Source organism: Eleutherodactylus coqui, chromosome 10 (assembly GCF_035609145.1).
Source record: "Eleutherodactylus coqui strain aEleCoq1 chromosome 10, aEleCoq1.hap1, whole genome shotgun sequence".
NCBI classification, from domain to species: Eukaryota; Metazoa; Chordata; class Amphibia; order Anura; family Eleutherodactylidae; genus Eleutherodactylus; species Eleutherodactylus coqui.
This window is the reverse complement of record NC_089846.1, coordinates 74,012,006-74,030,973: the sequence shown is the minus strand read 5'-3', so window position 1 is coordinate 74,030,973 and position 18,968 is coordinate 74,012,006. Positions and strand designations below refer to the sequence as shown.

At 45.8% G+C, this 18,968-nt stretch overlaps 1 protein-coding gene across 8 annotated transcripts in view; it reads left to right on the top strand.

Moving 5' to 3' along the window:
- LOC136580600 (HLA class II histocompatibility antigen, DM beta chain-like) overlaps positions 1-18,349 on the top strand; it is a 31,817-nt gene extending 13,468 nt beyond the window's left edge. For 2 of the 8 annotated variants that reach the window (XR_010786983.1, XR_010786985.1), the window contains exons 6-7: positions 8,222-8,270; positions 8,439-8,642. Coding sequence is in view for 2 of the 8 variants with exons in the window: in XM_066581273.1 (XP_066437370.1) it covers positions 2,270-2,508 (239 nt within the window). In the remaining 6 variants the exon portion in view is untranslated. Of the gene's footprint in view, positions 1-2,269; positions 3,399-8,221; positions 8,360-8,438; positions 8,643-18,041 lie in introns of those variants that run through there. The other 6 variants (XR_010786986.1, XR_010786984.1, XR_010786988.1 and 3 more) reach the window with 6 other exon arrangements.
- Positions 18,350-18,968: the final 619 nt, after the last annotated feature.

Below are 18,968 nucleotides of genomic sequence, written 5' to 3'. Positions count from 1 at the left end.
GCCTGTATAGCGGGGAGAAGGCGTTGGTCCGCTGGGAATGAAGGAGGCGCTGACGTCCCCTCTGGGTTCAAGGATAAAATATAGAGCAGTGGAATAAGAGTTTGTGACAAAGTCTGATGAAAAGGTCGCTGACAAGGAGGAGGAGCTCCGGGCAGCAACTGGGACGCCGTTAATGAGTGGCTACAAGCCTTCCGTAAATTTGCTGCTGTTTTGTCGGAACGTTCACAAGTTGCTGCTTGCGGTTATTTCCACATACTGACATCATTTTAGAAGCTTATCGTAGTTTCCCTTGGCCTTCATGTGATGAAATGTTTTGCCAGAAATTAGCAGTTTGTCCTAATGTTAACGGGGTGTAGAGGGCGTTGTCTCTGGTTAACCCCCCCCCCCCCTTTTTTTTTTTGCATTTTCGTTTTTCCCTCCTACCATTTAGACGATTATAACTCCTTTATTTATCCATCGACGTCGCTGTCTGCGGTTGTTTTTTGCGGGACGAGTTGTATTTTTCAATTATTCTATTTATTGTACCATATAATGTACTGAAAAACTTTTAAAAATTCTTAGTGGGGAGAAATGGGAAAAAAACAAAATTCCACCATCTTTCGGTGCGTCTTGTTTCTACAGGACACAAACTGCAACAAAAATGCCCTGATAACTTTATTCTATGGGTCAGTACGATTACTGCGATACCAAACTTACATCGTTTGGAGGTTTTTTTGCTGTAGTTTTAATATTTTTTTTCAACAATATTTAATTTTTAAAATTATTTCGTGCCACTATCTTCTGACAGCCATAACCTTTCTTTTTGCGACATACCTGTGCGGTGTCTCATTTTTTGCAGGACATCCTGTAGTTTGTGATTTTTTTATTTTTTTTTTTTGATAGCTTTTTATTGCATTTTTTTCCTGGAGACAGGGTGTCTGAAAAAGCGCAGTTCTAGCTTCTTTTTTTTTTCACCGTGCGGGGTAAATGCGTTACTTTGCTAGATCGGACTTTTACTGATGTAGCGATACCAAATATGTATTTTTGTTTTATTATTTGGATTCTTTTTTTATAAATAAGGCAAAAGGTTGTCTTTAAAAAAAAATTAAAAAAAAATTATTACTTCTGAATGACCCTGGCTGCCATACACTCACACAGCTCCCTGTGAATGCATCGCGGGAAGCCTGGCGAGACCCCCGAACATTGGCCAGGGGATTTAAATGCTGCTGTCAAAATCTAAAGGGTTAACAGCTCCGATGCGTTGCGCAGCTTATTGCAGCTGTTGCCAGCGGGTGTCAGTAGTAAGAAACAGCCGGAGCCCACGTTCTATGGAGGCTAATTAGTTCAGGAGTGTGTTTTGTTTCTGAGTTTACAGATTCAGGTTTTTCATGGATTTAAAATGTAAAGTCCGTGGATTTGCATCATGATGTTAGAACTAAAGCCGTGGCGGAGGGTCTGTCTGTCTCTCCATTCCGGCCAATCAATGCTTGACCCTTTATACAGGTCTGTATAGCAATGATTGGGAATTGAGGGGTGTTTGCCCCTCATCGGTGTGTAGCAGTAAGTTTTGGCTAGGCTAGCGAGAGGCCTGTGACATGGGTCGGGGGGTATCGTCTCTCCTTGAGGAGACACCTAGAAGGTGAATGAGGGGACTTATAAGGCAGGGTTTTTGTCATCTGCCTTTCCTGTCGGTTCTCTACCCGTTTCATCAGGTACGCCAGCGTCCCTTTCTCTGTCCCTAGATAGAGTAGGGACCGCCGCCCAGTTGCTTGCCTGAGATTAGCCAGGAGTGGAGGCAAGTAGGCAGGGACAGGGGTTGTGGGTAGGATCCAGGGCAACCCGGGCTGGCGTATCCAGGGTAGTTTACTGTAACAGCCACCTATTGGATGGCAGTATTCCTGCAAATCACTGTCAGACTCTTTATACAGGTCTTTATAACAATGACTGGGAATTGAAGACCAAAAGCCAGAAAACGGTTGACCTACGCCTTTAACATAACGCGCACAGATATTTAGCAATGATACGAATATATTCTGCTCAATTTATGGAAAATCGTCTCCATCACAGCAAATCTCAGAAGTCTCAGCTGATTGCTGCTAATAATGTCCTGAGCTACGTTCCTTCCTCTTCTGGGATATGGTGTCTTTCAATATCGATGCGCCAGGTAGAGGTATCGGCGCGGTGAACTGTCACACTAGTATCTGTCCACAATGTCATTTATGTGCCGCTTGTCTCTGCTGACCTGTTAAGCTGTTGGACTCACGTTGGGTTTCTTTTTCCTGTCTTGTAGATGTCTGTCTCGTCTTACCCTGCATGTCTTGTCCTTGGCGTCACACATGTTTGCTTCCTATGTTATTACACAGAGAGGAGTCTGCCTCTAATCCCTCCATGTCCTCGCTGCTTTCCTGTGACTCCCGCTCGCTCCTGGAGGAAGACAGTGATGCAGACTTTATAGAAGGGCGGCTTGAAAGAGGGATCTGCCCTATGTCCGAGTCGTCAACCCCCTTTGATCAGGGATGTGCGCTATAGAGCGCTATAAGGAATCTGGATGATGATGTATGATGATAACTAACTCATGCAACATAGGTATCCCAAACTGTATAGGGAACACTATAGGCACACGTCTGATCATCCTCCAGTATTTTAAGGGCTGGACACATGCGGCAGGTCTGTTCTATAGTGCTTCAATATTTTAACGTGTAGCTTACGTAAAGGGCACCTGTCCTGTTCAGAGTGCAGTCCAATCTGCAGGCACTATGTTTTAGAGCACTTAGGAGTCCAGTGGGCAGTGCTATTCAGTGGTGGCCTTCCGTGTATGAGTCAATCACTGATAGGACTGCCTACTTGACACCTAAACCCAGAATGAGCAAAGGTTTAAATGAATAAATTACAGGTTGTACCGAATGTTTTCCTACAAGGTATACATCAATCCGCTTGGTGCCTACAGAACAAACCTCGTATTAGAGGTTCCCGTCATCATGGATGCACCATGATGGTGTGTCTTCACTTTTCGCTATTGTAAATTAGGCCATAATAGTGGGATTAGCAGCAGTCTGCTGGGGTCCCCTCTGATCTGCAGAACCAGGCTGTATGTGGTGGGCTTGTGCTAATACAGAGTAGCCAATCTGAAAAAGCTGAGCTACAATGTAAAGCATGGCAGCACTGAGCAGCAGGCTGAGATACAGTACATTTAAGACTACATTAGACGCATATTATTCAATGCAGCTAAGCGGATGTCACTAACATAGCTGGACCCTGATATAGTCGAGCAGCCAGCACTCAGAGTAATACCAAGGCAGCATTAACCCCCACACTGCCACCTGTGGTCACTCATATCTAATTATGAAGACAAGTGAACATCTGCTTTAGGCCCCCTGTCCACGGGCGTTGCGGTATCCCGCGGCGGATCTCTGCAGCAACAGTCGCCGCCCGGGAGCAGGAGCCGGCACACGGCTCTCCGCAGGTCAGCCTATCCGACAGATAGGCTGACCGCGGAGAATCTGGGCAATTCGCAGCATGCTGCGAATTGCTGGCTGCGAGTGGAGAATCGCAACGATTCTCCGCTTGTGGACAGGGGGCCTGCGCTTTTCATAGCAACGCTATGGAAAGCTTCAGCCTGCGTGATTCGCCAGCGATTTACTGCCGTCGAATTCACGGTCGTGGACAGGGGGCCTTAGGCCGGTAAATCACCGGTGAATCATGCAGCCTGAAACTTTGCATAGCGTTGCTATGGAAAGCGCCGGCCTCCTGTCCACGAGTGGAGAATCATTGCGATTCTCCGCTCGCGGCCGGCAATTCGCAGCATGCTGTGAATTGCCCTGATTCTCTGCGGTCAGCTTATCTGTCAGATAGGCTGACCTGCGGAGAACCGTGTGCCGGCTCCTGCTCCCGGGCGGCCGCAATGCCCTTGGACAGGGGGCCTTATAATCTCCTGCACAGATATTACATGTCATCACAGCTTTGTGTTTCCTCTGCTCCAGCGGGCAAGTCAGGAGGGGTGACACTTCTGCCAGGTGTGAGCATATTATATTGATATGCAAATTGGGGATAGTATAATGCCTCAGCAGCGCCACCTATTGGAAGATAGCTTCACTATAAGTCAAGGTGATATATTAACTTATAGGACGCTACCTTCCAATCGGTGGCGCTGTGAAGGCATTATGTCATCTCCCATCGGGAGAGTTAGGCCACCTAAACACGGGCGGATGTGCACTGTGGAATCTGGAGCGGGCGTCTGCCTCCAGATTCCACAGCAAATCCAGCCCATAGCATGCTGTGGCAAAACGTGATTTCCCCTATCCGACTCGGCCGTGTGCAGACGGTCTTTATGACTGAAATCCCAGAGTGCTGTTCTAGTGACTCTGCAATCCTGTATCTGCTAGGGCTTCCACACACTTGCATTATTTAACGCGAATGTCAACTTTCTAAAGTTAAAAACGTATTGCAAGTTGGTGCTTTGCGATTTTTCTGTGATTCGTTTTTAACATTAGAAATTCCCATTGACATTTGCTTTAAAAAAACGAAAGTATGTGGGAGCCCTTATATGTTATTTCTGTATGCACATGTAACTATATATGTCCGTGTATCTGCTACACGTTATTTCTGTATGCACATGTAACTATATATGTCCGTGTATCTGCTACACGTTATTTCTGTATGCACATGTAACTATATATGTCCGTGTATCTGCTACACGTTATTTCTGTATGCACATGTAACTATATATGTCCGTGTATCTGCTACACGTTATTTCTGTATGCACATGTAACTATATATGTCCGTGTATCTGCTATACGTTATTTCTGTATGCACATGTAACTATATGTCCGTGTATCTGTTACACGTTATTTCTGTATGCACATGTAACTGTTTATGTCTGTGTATCTGTTATATGTTATTTCTGTATGTACATGTAACTATATAGATGTCCGTGTTTTGGCATCTTTACATGTTTGTCTCTTCCTGTATTTGTCCTTCTGCTATTACATTGTCTCTATTCTGTAAATGTATCACTTCTGTCTCTTGTCTGTCTGTCTTTGATGTTCTACATCAGGGGTGTCAAACTCATTTTCACCGAGGGCCACATCAGGCTTATGGTTGCCTTCAAAGGGCCGATTCTAATTGTTAATTGTAAGACGGTATAGTAAAAGTGAACCCCACAGTAATAAGGTCCCCCATAGCGGCCAGTGGTGCACACTATTATTTTTATTTATATATATATGACAGGCACACACTATTATACACATATAACACAGATGCACACTAATATATATATGTGTATATATAATGTGTGTGTGTGTGTGTGTGTGTGTGTGTGTGTGTACACACAAATGGGCCGGTGGGCCACAGAAAATGAGGTGGTGGGACGGATTCGGCCCGCGGGCCTTGTGTTTGACGCCTGTGTTCTACATTCTTTGGCCACAATCATATCTGCTTCAGAAGATTTAAGATTCTGTGTAAACGACAGAGGACATAATAGAAGCGAGAAGATATAGGCGGCGGATTTGTTCAGCACCATCTGATTCTGTCATAGGACGGTCCATCTAGCAGGAATTCTATTTTTTTAATTCCATAACGAAGCAGGAAAATGAAATCCAGAACAGAAGCCCAAATGCAGATGTGAATGTGGCCAAGATGCGTCGTCTCCCGCAGTCACAACTCTCCACACCAATCATTCCGTAGCTTCTCTATGATCAGTCCCTTGAAGCATAGCATCTGGAGCCGTCACCATATAAAACTCATCCGGGTTCACAAGAAGTAAACCTTTCTCTTTGAATGGAAAAAAAAATTGTTATTCTTTAATGTGCAGAGAAAAGGTCACCAACATAGAGATGACAACACCCGTCTGTATGATGGCCGGGAGTATAGAAGTAGTTGGGCGTGCAGTGTTACACTGTTTCCATACTGCTGGCCTTCTCTTCCACATACAGAGGAATTCCCACAGGTAATTTACTTATTTTCCACATGCAGAAGCTCCTGTTTATAAGTAGCAGTGGGTATTGGGGGCACTCGGAGCCCCCGATCTGAGCTGGATGCAGGGCGGACTGCTGGTTTCTACATTGGGCACTCTCTGAGCATCTCTTGTTGGGTCCGGCTCAGTGGGCATCACCCATATACATCATGTAAATAGTATTACGTAGCCAGATACCTGACAGAAGTAGAAGTGAGAGCAGCGCAATTAGATGAACTGAGGGAGAGCGGCAAGAGGGAGAACGGCGATTCTAAGTGGGAGTGGCAGGAGAGATGATGGAGACCGATGGGAGGAAGAGATGATGGAGAACGACGATAGGGAGAGATAATTGAGAGCGGCGAGGGAGTGCTGCTGGAGGATGGAGAGCTGATGTAGTGCGTCGATGGGGGGAGCGGCGGGAGGGAGAGCGGCAGAAAGGAGAGCCGATGGGGAGCAACGGGAGGGAGAGATGATGCAGATTGGTGGGAGGAAGAGATAATGGAGAGCGGCAGGAGGGGGAGCTGATGGATAGCGGCGGGAGAGAGCTGATGGATAGCGGCGGGAGAGAGAGCTGATGGATAGCGGCGGGAGAGAGAGCTGATGGATAGCGGCGGGAGAGAGAGCTGATGGATAGCGGCGGGAGGGAGAGCTGATGGATAGCGGCGGGAGGGAGCTAATAGGGAGCCGTGGGAGGATAGAGAGCTGATAGAGAGAGGTGAGACAGCTGATGGAGAGCAGCGGGAGGGCGGAGAGCTGATTGAGAGCAGTGGGAGAGCTAATGGAGAGCAGCAGGAGGGAGAGATGATGGAGAGTGGTGGGAGGAAGGAGAGCTGATGGAGAGTGGTGGGAGGAAGGAGAGCTGATGGAGAGTGGCAGGAAGGAGAGCTGATGGAGAGTGGCAGGAAGGAGAGCTGATGGAGAGTGGCAGGAAGGAGAGATGATGGAGAGTGGCAGGAGGGAAAGCTGAGGGAGAGCCGCAGGAGGACAGCAGATGGAGAGCGGCGGAAGGGAGAAATGATAGATAGTGGCAGGGAGGAAAGTTGATGGAGAGCAATGGGAGGATGAGATGATGGAGAGCGACAGGAGGGAAGCTGAGGGAGAGCAGTGTGAGGATGGAGAGCAATGGGAGGGAGAGCTGATGGAGAGTGGCGGGAGGTAAAGCTGGTGGAGAGTGGCAGGAGGGACAGCAGTGGGAGGATGAAGAGCAGATGTAGAGAGGTTATGGAGAATGGCAGAAGGGAGAGGTGATGGAGAGTGGCAGGTGGGAGAGCTGATGCAGAGCAGCAGCAGGACAGAGAGCTAGGTGAAGAGCAGCGGGGGAGCAGATGGAGAGTGGCAGGAAAATGGAGAGTTGATAGAGAGCAGCGGGAGGGCGGAGAGCTGATGGCGAGTGACGGGAGGGAAAATGATGGAGAGTGGTGGGAGCGAGAGTAGTGGGAAGAAGAGATGATGGAGAGCGGTCGTGGGGAAGAGCTCATAGAGTGCGGCAGGAGGACAGAGAGCTGATGGAGAGTGGCGGGAAGGAGAGATAATGGAGAACAGTGGGAGGATGGAGAATTGAAGGAGAGCTGATAGAAAGTGGTGGGAGAATTGAGAGCAGCGGGAGGGAAAGCTGATGGAGAGCAGTGGGAGGGAAAGTGGCGGAAGAATGGAGAGCTGAATCAGTTCGGTAGCGGAGAGAGATGATGTAGAGCGGCTGCAAGGAGAGCTGCTGGAGATCTGTGAGAGGAAGAGATAATGTGGCAGCAGAGAGCAGTGGGACGACAATGTTTATGGAGAGCGGTGGAAAGGAGAGATGATGGAGAGCGGTGGGAGGTAAATCTAAGGGACAGCAGAAGGAGAATGGAGAGCAGTGGGAGGAAGAGCTGATTCAGAGTGGTGGAAAAGCTCATGGCGAGCGGCGGGAAGATAGAGAACAGTGGGATGATGGAGAGCTGAAAGATAGTGGCTGGAGGGATAGTTAATGGAGAGCGGTTGGAGTTAAAGCTGAGGGAGAGCGGGGGGAGGAGGGAGAGCTGATGGAAAGCAGTGGGAGGGAGAACTGATGGGGAGTGGCGGGAGGACAGAGAGCTGAGGAAGAGTGGTGGGAGGGAGAGGTGATGGAGAGCAGCGGAAGGGAAATCTGATGGAGAGCTGATGCAGAGCAGCGGGAGGGAGAGATGAGTCCGTGTCTGTGACCTACTGAGTGGAGATACTTGTCACCAGTCATCTCCCCCGGACGCGTATTATCATTATACTGACATGTTGGTCATTAACTGCAGAGATGTGATGTTAGTATATTGTCTTCTGCAGGTTACACTCCGATCCCCGGATACAATGAGACAAGCTGAGCCTCCATGAGGTAAATGAGGAGTGAACGTGCCGTATATGTATAACTGCTGCCAGCCCCCAGTAAAGGTGCCACCACAGTCTCCTCATGGGACACAATGCATCCGTGTAGGTATCTCACCGGATATTGTCACTTGGAAGCTGAGAGGCGCCGCTGATCACCTTGTTCCTTCCGTTTCAGATCCCGGACCTGAGATGGGGAAGAGAGCGCTGCGTGTCACTACAGATACCCGGATGTCTCATGCATCTGGATGTTCATCACAGAGTGGACGACTCATCCGGAATTCATTCTAAAAATCGCCATCTTGCTGAAGTTTCTCTTTGATTTTACAGATTTAAATGTTTTTTGCTTTTTCACGTATAATAAAGGCGACTGGAGGAGCGACCGCGCCATATTGTGTGTGTGTGTGTGTGTGTGTGTGTGTATATATATATATATATATATATATATATCTGTGGACAAGAAACACGCCTGAACCGGATTGTTTCCACGTCGTGGTGCATGACGTAGGTCGCTGATGTTCCTGTTGATTTTAGGATAGTTTCATTTTGTTTTTGTATTTTCTACAAAGGGGACCATTATTTGCAATCCTGTCTTCATACCTACAGCTTCTGGCTGACGTGGTGTTACATTACAGTCTCTTCTCCCTGGTTGTGGATATCACAACCGGATAGCCAAAAAATGGAGAAGCTGTTGTGGTTACATTGTGAGAATGGCACACGGCCATCTGGTCCTCTCCCCGCTCTGCTGTGCTTCCCGTTTGGTGAGGAGGGGAGACAGCGTAGATTATATACCCTAGTCGCCCTCCTCCTCCGGTGGTGCCGCCACATGTTGGGCAGTATGCCCCTGCCACTAAAGGGAGCCTGTAGTTAGAGGCCAGAATCATAACCTAATATATTAATAAAAATACTGGAATCTAATGTTAAAGAAGATGCATTTTGGAGATTGGAGGGCGGTGGCGTCACCCCAAGGCCGGCCTGCGGATCGACATTTCTTGTGGGAAAGCGTAGGGGGCGCATTCAGACGAGTGTGATTTTCTCCCCTTATGCCCCTTGATAATCAGGTCTGCAAAATAGGACAAAACAAAAGCATTTCAATAGGATTTCAGTGGTTTTATTCTCAGGGTTCTCGCCGTTAATTACGTGTACAGTAAAGATGGGACCTGCTAGTGAATACTACCTGCGGGAAAGATTGGGCGGCACCTGACTTCCCGCGGTTATTTTCAAATTCTTGCGCTGTGGCACGTAGTCTAAAAAGCCGGCGACAGGGAAGGGATTCCTTTCATTTAGGTGCAACTACACTCCCTGCCGCCAGACATAGCTGCGCCCACGCTCATCTGAGTAAGCCCTCAGTTGTAGCTTTTGTAAGGCCTTTTCACACGTTGTGTTGTGAGACGCACAAATATGAACTCCATTCTTTTGAATGGGGTCATACACATGAGCAATGAAACAAATTGTGGCAGGTGCGTGCTCTCATGTCACATCCCCGCATTGTTTTCAATGAGGCCGGCGGCAACATCGCACCACGTGCTAGGTGAACGCGACACAAGGTTTCTCCATAGAAAACAATGGCAGTCACTCCGCGAGTAGCCGCTACTTCCCTGGAGTGATGTGAAGCCGTTTTGATATAAGTATGCCTCACATCCGCGGGAAAAACGCATGTTGGCGAGTGCAATATCGGGCCGTGATTCACAGTTCAGTATCACGCTCACACGTGTGAAGTTAGCCTCAGGGCTTATTCATATGACCGTACTTACCCAGGTATTTCGGCGCGTAAAAAAAGATACTCCAAAAACGTAACCATGCGAAGCACTGAATTTCAATGGCTTTATTCAGGTGAACATTTTTTTTCCACGTAAAATATATGTGTGGGGAAAAAAAAGGTTGAACGTGACCATTTTGGATGTATATTTTATATGTCTTGCCCTATCTTTAGATGTAATATGCAGAAAACTCCCATAGACTTCTATGGCAGCTGGCAAAAAGGGAGGGAGAGGGAGTTACGGATAACGCTGGGAAAAGAAGACAGTTCCGAGCCAAAACATGGAGCGTGTTTGCACGTATTAGTATGTGCGGGAAAATCCCTCTCGTAAAACGCTGATAGTGCAACCCATTGATTTCAACAGCTTTATTCTCATCACTTTTTTTTGTGCAAAAAAAATAGGACCTGCTCTATTTTGTGAGTATTTGTGCGTTAAAGAGCCTAATGAGGTCTATGGGAGGTGCGCACATATGTACAAGCTGGTGTGTGCAAGACGTTGGATCACCGTCACCTCGTTTGGCTAGTTAGCCATTTACATCAGGGCGGGGTGAATCCCCCACTTGTGTGAACGAGCGGTGCCTGCGCCAATATGCTCAGTATTTGTCCAGGCATGCGCGCAAAATATACTTGTTCTCTGCAAAAAAAAAAAGTTGCACAGGAGCGAGCATATTGTGAATCCACCCTGAGGCCTTAGTCACAAATCCGCAAATTGCGTGACCGGGGCCAAAAAATCGCCCGAAAAATCTGCTCCTAGCCGCGCTTCATTAGAAACGGGCTGGAGCTGTCCAGCGCATTGAATTCAATGATGTTCATGATGATGAGCGCTGATAAGCAAGATTATGGCGCACTTACGATGCTTTTAGACGGAGCGACTATCGTTTGCAAAATGAATAAAGGTGAACGATAATCGTACAGTTTAGGGTCTCTTTCACATGAGCGTCGCTTTGAGGGCGAGCACCCACTGGCGTTTGCGTTGTAAGTGCGTGAAAAACGCAGCGATTTCGCATCTACGCGTTTGCGTTTTTCGCTGCATTTTTTTAACGCAAAACGCGGAGAATGTCTCATCCTAAAACGTTGCATAGCGTTTCTATACCAACACACCCTACAGCACCTGTGAAGAATGCCCCCCCTTCCACAGTCTTCAGTAATGTTGTCTGCAAAAACGCCACGCGGCGCGTGCGAATTGCGTTGCGTTGCGTTTTTTCCGGGAGCATTGAAAACCATGGGAGAAGTTAGATTAAAAAAAGGAGCCAGAGTGTAAGGACAGCTGCGATGCGATTTTGCGGGGCGGGGCGATTTTAAAAACGCCAGTGGACATGAGCACACTTTATCTCTATGCCTGTGCAGGAAAAACGCAAAACGCAGGTAAAAAAACGCCAGTGGGTGCTCGCCCTGACGCTCAGATAGCTGCGGTATTAAATTGGGTGATCAAATACAAGCTGCGATCACGTCGCAGCTGCTATTAGAGAGTATGCCGCTCCCCTCCCTTTGCTGACTGGCTCCCATAGGAGTCTATGGGAGCCACTGGCGCTGTGTCGGCAAAAGACAGGAGATGTCCTTTGTTTTGATAGAGAGATATCTTTTGACATACGATTTTACCGACGCATGAAAAAAAAATCGTTCATCTGAAAGAACCCATAGGAAACAATGGGTTGTTTAGATGCGCTTCTTGATGCGCCTGCTCTGCATCAAAACAATAGGCTGTAGAAGAGAGGAGACCACGGCACTCGCAAAGACAACCCGCGGGATAAAAATCCACTTGGGTGGGAGGAAAAGAAATTATTTCCAGGACTTAAGCGTCAGCAATAAATGCAAAGCCACCCTGGGGCTATGAACCTAAGCCCCATGGAACATGCAAAGTAGAAGAGTGGAGGAGGCGGCAGCATAAAATGATGCAGAAAATTATGTCATACAAAGGAACATGTTTATTGCATCCAAGTTAAGATAGGCAACGTTTCGACCTACAATTAGGTCTTTTTCAAGCCAAATAACATAAGGATCAGGATATGTAGTCCATGTTCCAACTTCACTGGGGCAAACGAGAATCACGAGGACTTCATTAGGTGTAGAAGGAGCATCACCCTGGCCGCTAATTCATTCATGCGATTGTTCGTTCTTCATAATGAGGCCCCTCCATAATGTATGGATGCATTTGTCTCGTGCCTATGTGTTTTCGGTGTCTCTTATGTTGCGTGAATATGATGTGTATTTTTTTATTTTTTTTTATTAAATGTATTTTTTTATTGAACTTTTTCCACCTTTTACATATCTTTATAGCATTTTTGTATACAACTGTTTCCCCTCCTCCCCTCCCCCTCCCCCCCAACCCCCCTGAGATCTCTCTCTCAACATTTAGTCCTTTAAATGACAAGTCCCTGCGTATTCACAGTCCTTCGTCATGAACAGTAGTAACGGTTCCTGGAACAAACGTTTATTCTTTATTCTTCTTGTTGCTTGTCATCTTTTGTTGTCTTTTTTCTGTCATCTTTTTTGGTTCAGGGGTAGTTGTTTTTGCTGCTTACAAGGGGCAGCCCACATACTTTTGCCCATTGTCTGGCCTCTCTCTCTCCAATCCATCATATCTTATCCTGCCCCGTTAATCTTTTTTGGTTTATTTTTCAGCACAACAATCTTGCAAATGACTCTATCTTATTTAGTAGACTTTATATATAACAAATACTTGTTTTGCTACGTCTTTTTTACTTCTACTCCTCTCCCAGGTTAGGTCCCCAGCTTACAGGTGCCAACCCACACGGCTTACCACCCCACCCCCTATGTATTTGTTCCGTCGTTCCTTGCCTGGCTCTGGGCATGTATCCATCTCAGCCATATATCCTGGTATTTTTGGCTGGTCTTGCGCTTAGTAAATATACTTTTTCCCACGGTAAAATTTGGTTGACCTTGTTTTTAAATTCTAGCGTGGGTGGTTCTTCATCTAACCAGCGCTGGGCTATTGTCTTTCTAGCTATGTACAATAATCTGGATACTGCCAGTTTTTCATGATCATCTAGCGCTAGGTCGTGTGTATATCCCAGAATGCACACATATGGTGTCAAGTCCATACGTATGCCGAATGCCTCATTTATTGCATCTCGCATTTCCACCCAGTATCTATGCAATTTCGGACATCTCCATAGCATGTGGATTAGGTCCGCCGTGTGGGTTTTGCATTTTGCACACACCGGAGAGGTTCTTATTTCTATGTTGTACAAGAAGGCCGGAGTACGATACACTCTGTGTATTAGGAATATTTGCGATACTCTGTGCGACTCGCTTAGAGATAGTTTGGGCGTCATTTGTAGGATTTCCTCCCAGTGCGACTCCTCAATGGGCCCTATGTCTGCCTCCCATTTTGCTTTTGTTGGTATCGGGTTGCATGCATTGATCGCGTCCTGTATGTGATAGTATAATATAGATATTTTCCCCGCTGTGGTGGTGGCGTTACCTATTATGTCCGCCACTATATTTGTCACTGTTTTTTCCGCCGACTTCTTTTCCGCTTGTATAGCGTGTCTAAGCTGTAGATATTTGTAGAAGTCGCTATTGGGGATGCCATAGTTCTGTCTTAGTTGTTCAAGGGTTTTCAGCTCTCCCCCCTCCAGTATCTGAACCACTCTCCTGACTCCCCTGTCTTTCCACCCTTGGAAACCTTGTAGCGTGCTAATTTCTGGTAGATATGGGTTATTCCATATAGGGGTGTACTGTGTACAGCTTGTTATGCCAAGCATATTTCTGGTCTTCCACCATACTTTATGCATTAGTAGTAACGTGGGAACATTCTGACCGTCTCTTTTAAATGCTTCGCGCTCCAATGTTTCAAACAAGTGTGATCTGGCGAAAAGATTTTTAAGGATCCTGAAACTGGCGTCCTGTGTCTCCTCCGTCTCCCATCCCCTGAGGTGTTGCAGCTGGGAGACCATGAAGTACGAGAACGGGTTGGGCAAAGCTAGTCCGCCCTTTTCTTTTGAATTGTATAGCAATTCCAGTTTGATCCTAGGTGTCTTCCCTCCCCATATGAGTTCTCTGAATAGTCCCTTGGCCTTGTGGAAGAATTTTTGTGTTATCCAGTGAGGGGAATTATGTGTTAGATATAGCAATTGCGGCATCCATATCATTTTTATGAGATTCACCCTTCCTATAATTGTCATGGGTAATTTGCCTCATATGTGAAGTTTTTGTTTCCATTTTTCCATGAGTGGTTCTAGGTTTATTTTCCCATACTCACTAACCCTTCTCGTAATTTTAACTCCCAGGTATTTAATTGTTGGGGTACATTTCAGAGTTATTTCTCTATTAATGATTTGCGTTTCGGAGGTGTCTATTGGTAATATTTCGGATTTAGTCCAGTTGATGGTGAGTCCCGAGAAGGTTCCGAATTCTTTTATTACTTGCATAGTAGTTTCCAAGGATTTTTTCCCATCCCCTAAGAATAGTAGCATATCATCTGCGTACAAGGCGATTTTCTCTTCCACATTTTCTCTTCGAAATCCCACTATTCCCTGATGTGTTCTAATTTTGCACGCTAGAGGCTCTATTGCTAGTGCAAACAGGAGTGGTGATAGTGGGCACCCCTGCCTTGTCCCTCTGTGTAGTGGGAATGCCTCTGAGGACCCCCCGTTAATGGACACATCCGCCTCCACTCCAGTATATAGAAGTTTTACCCGTCTCACGAATATTGGGCCGCATCCCATTTTTTCTAATACTTTCCACAAGTATTGCCACTCGACACTATCAAACGCCTTGGCCGCGTCTAATGAGCATATAGTTCTACCTCCGGTGTTGTCTACGGGTATTTGTAGGTTTAGAAATACCCTACGGATATTTGTTGCCGTTGACCTTGCTGGTATAAACCCACTTTGATCCGGATGCACCAGGGTGGGTGCTACTCTAGATAGCCGATTGGCTAGGACTTTAGCTATTATTTTAACGTCTGCGTTTAGTAACGATATTGGCCTATACGAGTCCATCAACAGGGGGTCCTTTTCTGGCTTTAATAGAATTGTTATCTTTGCGTTTCTCATTGTCTGTGGTAATTCCCCTTTCTGTTCTGCCTCCGCCATTGTCTCTAAAAGATGTGGTAGTAGAATATCTGCGTACTGTTTATAAAATTCTATCGGGAAACCGTCCTCCCCTGGGGCCTTGTTATTTTGCATATCTTTTACTGCCTCCTGTATTTCCCCCAAGTCTATTGGTGCATCTAGGAATTCTCTCTGCTTCTCTGTCAGTCTGTGTTGCTATATCCGCCAAATACTCCTCAATTTGTTCTATCGATTTATCCAGTCTTGAGGAGTACAGGGAGGAGTAAAATTCCTGCGCGGTCTCTCTTATGGATGTTGCGTCCCTAACGATCTCGCCTTGTGTGTCTTTTAGTTTGATGATGTACGTGGGGCTAGTTTGTGCTCGGGCTATAACTGCCAGCATATGTCCTGTTCTTTCTCCCTCTTTGTAATATGCCTGTTTTCGGAACCCATTTTTGGTGGCCGCTGTGTCTAGTGAGTATTTATTAAGGGCCTCTTGGGCTTCTCTCCATAAATTAAGTGTTGTTATAGTATTATCTTTTATATAATTTTCTTCCGTTTCTTTCAGTTTTTCCTGTAGTGTTTGCCCTTTTTCTCTATGTCCCTTTTTTGCCTGAGTAATTTGTTGTATATATATCCCCCTCATATATGCTTTCATGGCCTCCCAGCAGACTATCATACTTGTGGTATCTTTGTTTAGTTCAAAATATTCCTCTAGAGTTGTTTTCACATTTTCCTTATTTAGTATGTTTAGCCAATGCGGGTTTAATTTCCATCTCTTTTGGGAGTAGCTGCCGGCGCTACTGTGCTGTAGGTCTAGTCGTAGTATGGAATGGTCGGATATGACTCTTGGTAAATATTCTATTGATGTTATATCACTATATATCTTAGTATTCCCTATTGCTAGGTCTATTCTAGATAATGATTGATGTGTGGTCGAGTAGCAGGAGTATTGTTTATTTGTAGGATATCGTGTTCTCCATATATCTATCAGTGATATTTCGTTTAGTAATCTACCTAGTGATGTCAGGTTCCTTTCCTCATTTACATTTCCTGTCCGTAGTCTGTCTTGTATAAGGTTAATGACCGAGTTAAAGTCGCCTATTATGAGGACTGGGATGTCCGGCATATCCGTTATAAATCCTATTACTTGTCGCATTGTCGTGTTATTATATGGTGGCGGGATATATACTGAGGCTATAACGCATGTGTAATTGTAGATTCTGCAATGTAGGCATATGAATCGGCCTTCTGTGTCAATTTTTCGTGCAAGGCATTTAAACGGTATATTTCTGTGTACCACTATACTGACCCCCCTGGAATACCTCGTATGTGTGGAATGGAAGCTCTGTCCCATCCCCCCTACCTTAAGTGTGTCTGTGGTTTCTTTTGATAAATGTGTCTCCTGCATGCATATAATGGCCGGGCCTTGCTCCTTGATAACTTGTAGTATTGCTGAGCGTTTTGTCTGGTCACTCATACCTCTCACATTCCACGAGATAATCCTGACCTTTCTACTCATTTTCCTTATTCTTTACCTTCCTCGGGGTTACTATTTTCTGGGCGTTGCCATTCCCTTTTATTTTTATGAGCGAGTTGCACTGGGAGGGTCCATATCTCTGTATTAGTGTCACATCTGCATCGCTCCATGTGTATGTGTATACAATACTGTCCGTTCTCAACAATGGGCCACTCCAGCGAGGATTTGGCCTAGCCTCTCGTATCCACCAATATATACATTTATCCTCCTTCACTCTACATATCATTATTTTCAGTACTCCTATCATCTGTACATTTATATTAACGTTTCTTCCCCTTATCCCTCCCTGAACCATTTTTCTACCATATAACATTATCTCTTCTATCTGTAAATTGTTTAACATTTCCCAACTATACGAGAGAGAGACCAAACAAACACCCCCAACATGTAACTCACTGATCCGTTGCCTTCCAATCGGATCGGGGTACCAGTCCTCCATTCTCCCACGCGATGTATCCTGTCGTCCCAGGAGCTCCTCTCAGAAGTTTTGGTTCCCTTTGAATAAGCGTTTCTTTGGGTGTTGCCTCTTCATGGTGCTTTACGCGGCGATCTTCCTCTCCGGATTTGTTCTTCATTGTGGTCTATCCAAGTGCTGGCATCTTTTGGACTTTCAAAGAAGTGTGTCGTGCCCAGCGCCGCCACTCTCAGTTTAGCTGGGTACAGCATCCCGTAGGGCACTTGCAGGTTTCGCAGCCGTCTTTTTATTTCTATAAATGCGCGCTTCTTTTGTATTTCCGTAGAAAAGTCTGGGAAAAAGGAGACTTTTGCGCCATTAAATTGGATTTCACCCTTTTCGCGGGCTTTTTGGAGTATAATATCTCGGTCTCTGCAGTGCAGTATTTTAATGAGTATCGGCCTAGCGGGAGCCCCCGGGGGAGGGGTCGTGTAGGTACACGATGAGCTCTTTCAATTGCAAACATCGTAGTTAGGGTGTTTCTCCCAAACAGCTCAGGCACCCATTTTTCAAAGAATTCTGCTGGGTTTCTTCCTTCCGCTTTTTCTGGGAGGCCCACAATCCGCACGTTGCTTCTTTTTGACCTTTTCTCTAGGTCATCTACTTTGTTCTGTAGATATTGTATATCATGTAGGCTTTTTTCTACATCTCGTTGTATTGGCTGTATTACGTCTTCCACGTCGCTTATACGTTGTTCGGTTTCTGTCAGGCACTCTGATATTTTTCGCACGTCTTGCCGTAGCAGGTTTACATTACTTTGCATCGCACCTATTTGCATGTTAAGATTACTCAGTGATGCATTACATTTAGTGATTTTGAGAAAGTACAGGCTCATAAAATGGAAGAATCTGTCTCAAAATGGCCGCTAGATACAAAATGGAGCATTATAAGATGTAAATAAGCTTGTGTGTAGTGAAACAATTATTCAAGCACAAATAGCTTTAGAGCAGTATATTCGGTACAATGTGTAATGATGTGTCTCTCTCTCTGTTCTTTTTCATGAGAACCAGGTCTGGACAACAGTTCTTATCAGGAAAAGTCCTCCCACACTTTCAGAAAAACTTGGACAAGGGAACTGACTGTACTACAGCGAGTTGAATAACAAAGGGAGGACCAGGGAGGACGAGATAACGCTGAAGCTTGAGAACATAAATATATTCTCACTAAACAATGCATGATTCTAATGTTTTTTCTAACCCAATAAGATTAACCTCGTGACTAATGATGTATTGCTTTCCTGTATTAAGAAATATACTCAGTCAATAAAGATTCAGTGTGTGTACGCGCCTTAAGCAGAGTGGGCTGTATATACTTGCCGCGGCACATCTCTACATATCTGTGAGAGCTAATTACTATAGATCATATAGTTTTTGGCCTCTCTGATGCATCCAGGTATGAACTAATTTGGAACCCAAGGCTTGAAAGGTTAATGTGACCGGTCATGTGTAACGGTCCTTAACAGTTGGCGTAGTCGGCAGGATTTACTCTTGACTCTTGTGTCACTCATCGGACGACGACATCAGACTGGGAGGACATATATCCACTGTGCCAAACCAGAGGACTGATCAACCTCACACACAGCCCGGTAAGTGTCATATTTATCATATGATGTCTGCGGTTGGTCTGTTTTGGCTCAGTTGATTGACAGACTCCTAGGTCAGTCGGATGTTTGATGTTTGACATCATAGTTGTCATCGGTAAAGAAGTTTACCTCAGGTCTTGGGTGGTCTATGACACCAGGGGACAGAATCTTTTAGGACATTATCAATTGTATTATCGAGCATACTTCTCAGGGACTGCAGATCCCGGTTGAGAGACGGCTTCGAGGGTTTAGTTTATCGAGCATACTTCTCAGGGACATCAGATCCCGGTTGAGAGACGGCTTCGAGGTTTAGTTTATTGAGCATACTTCTCAGGGAGTGATTGAGCAGACGGCA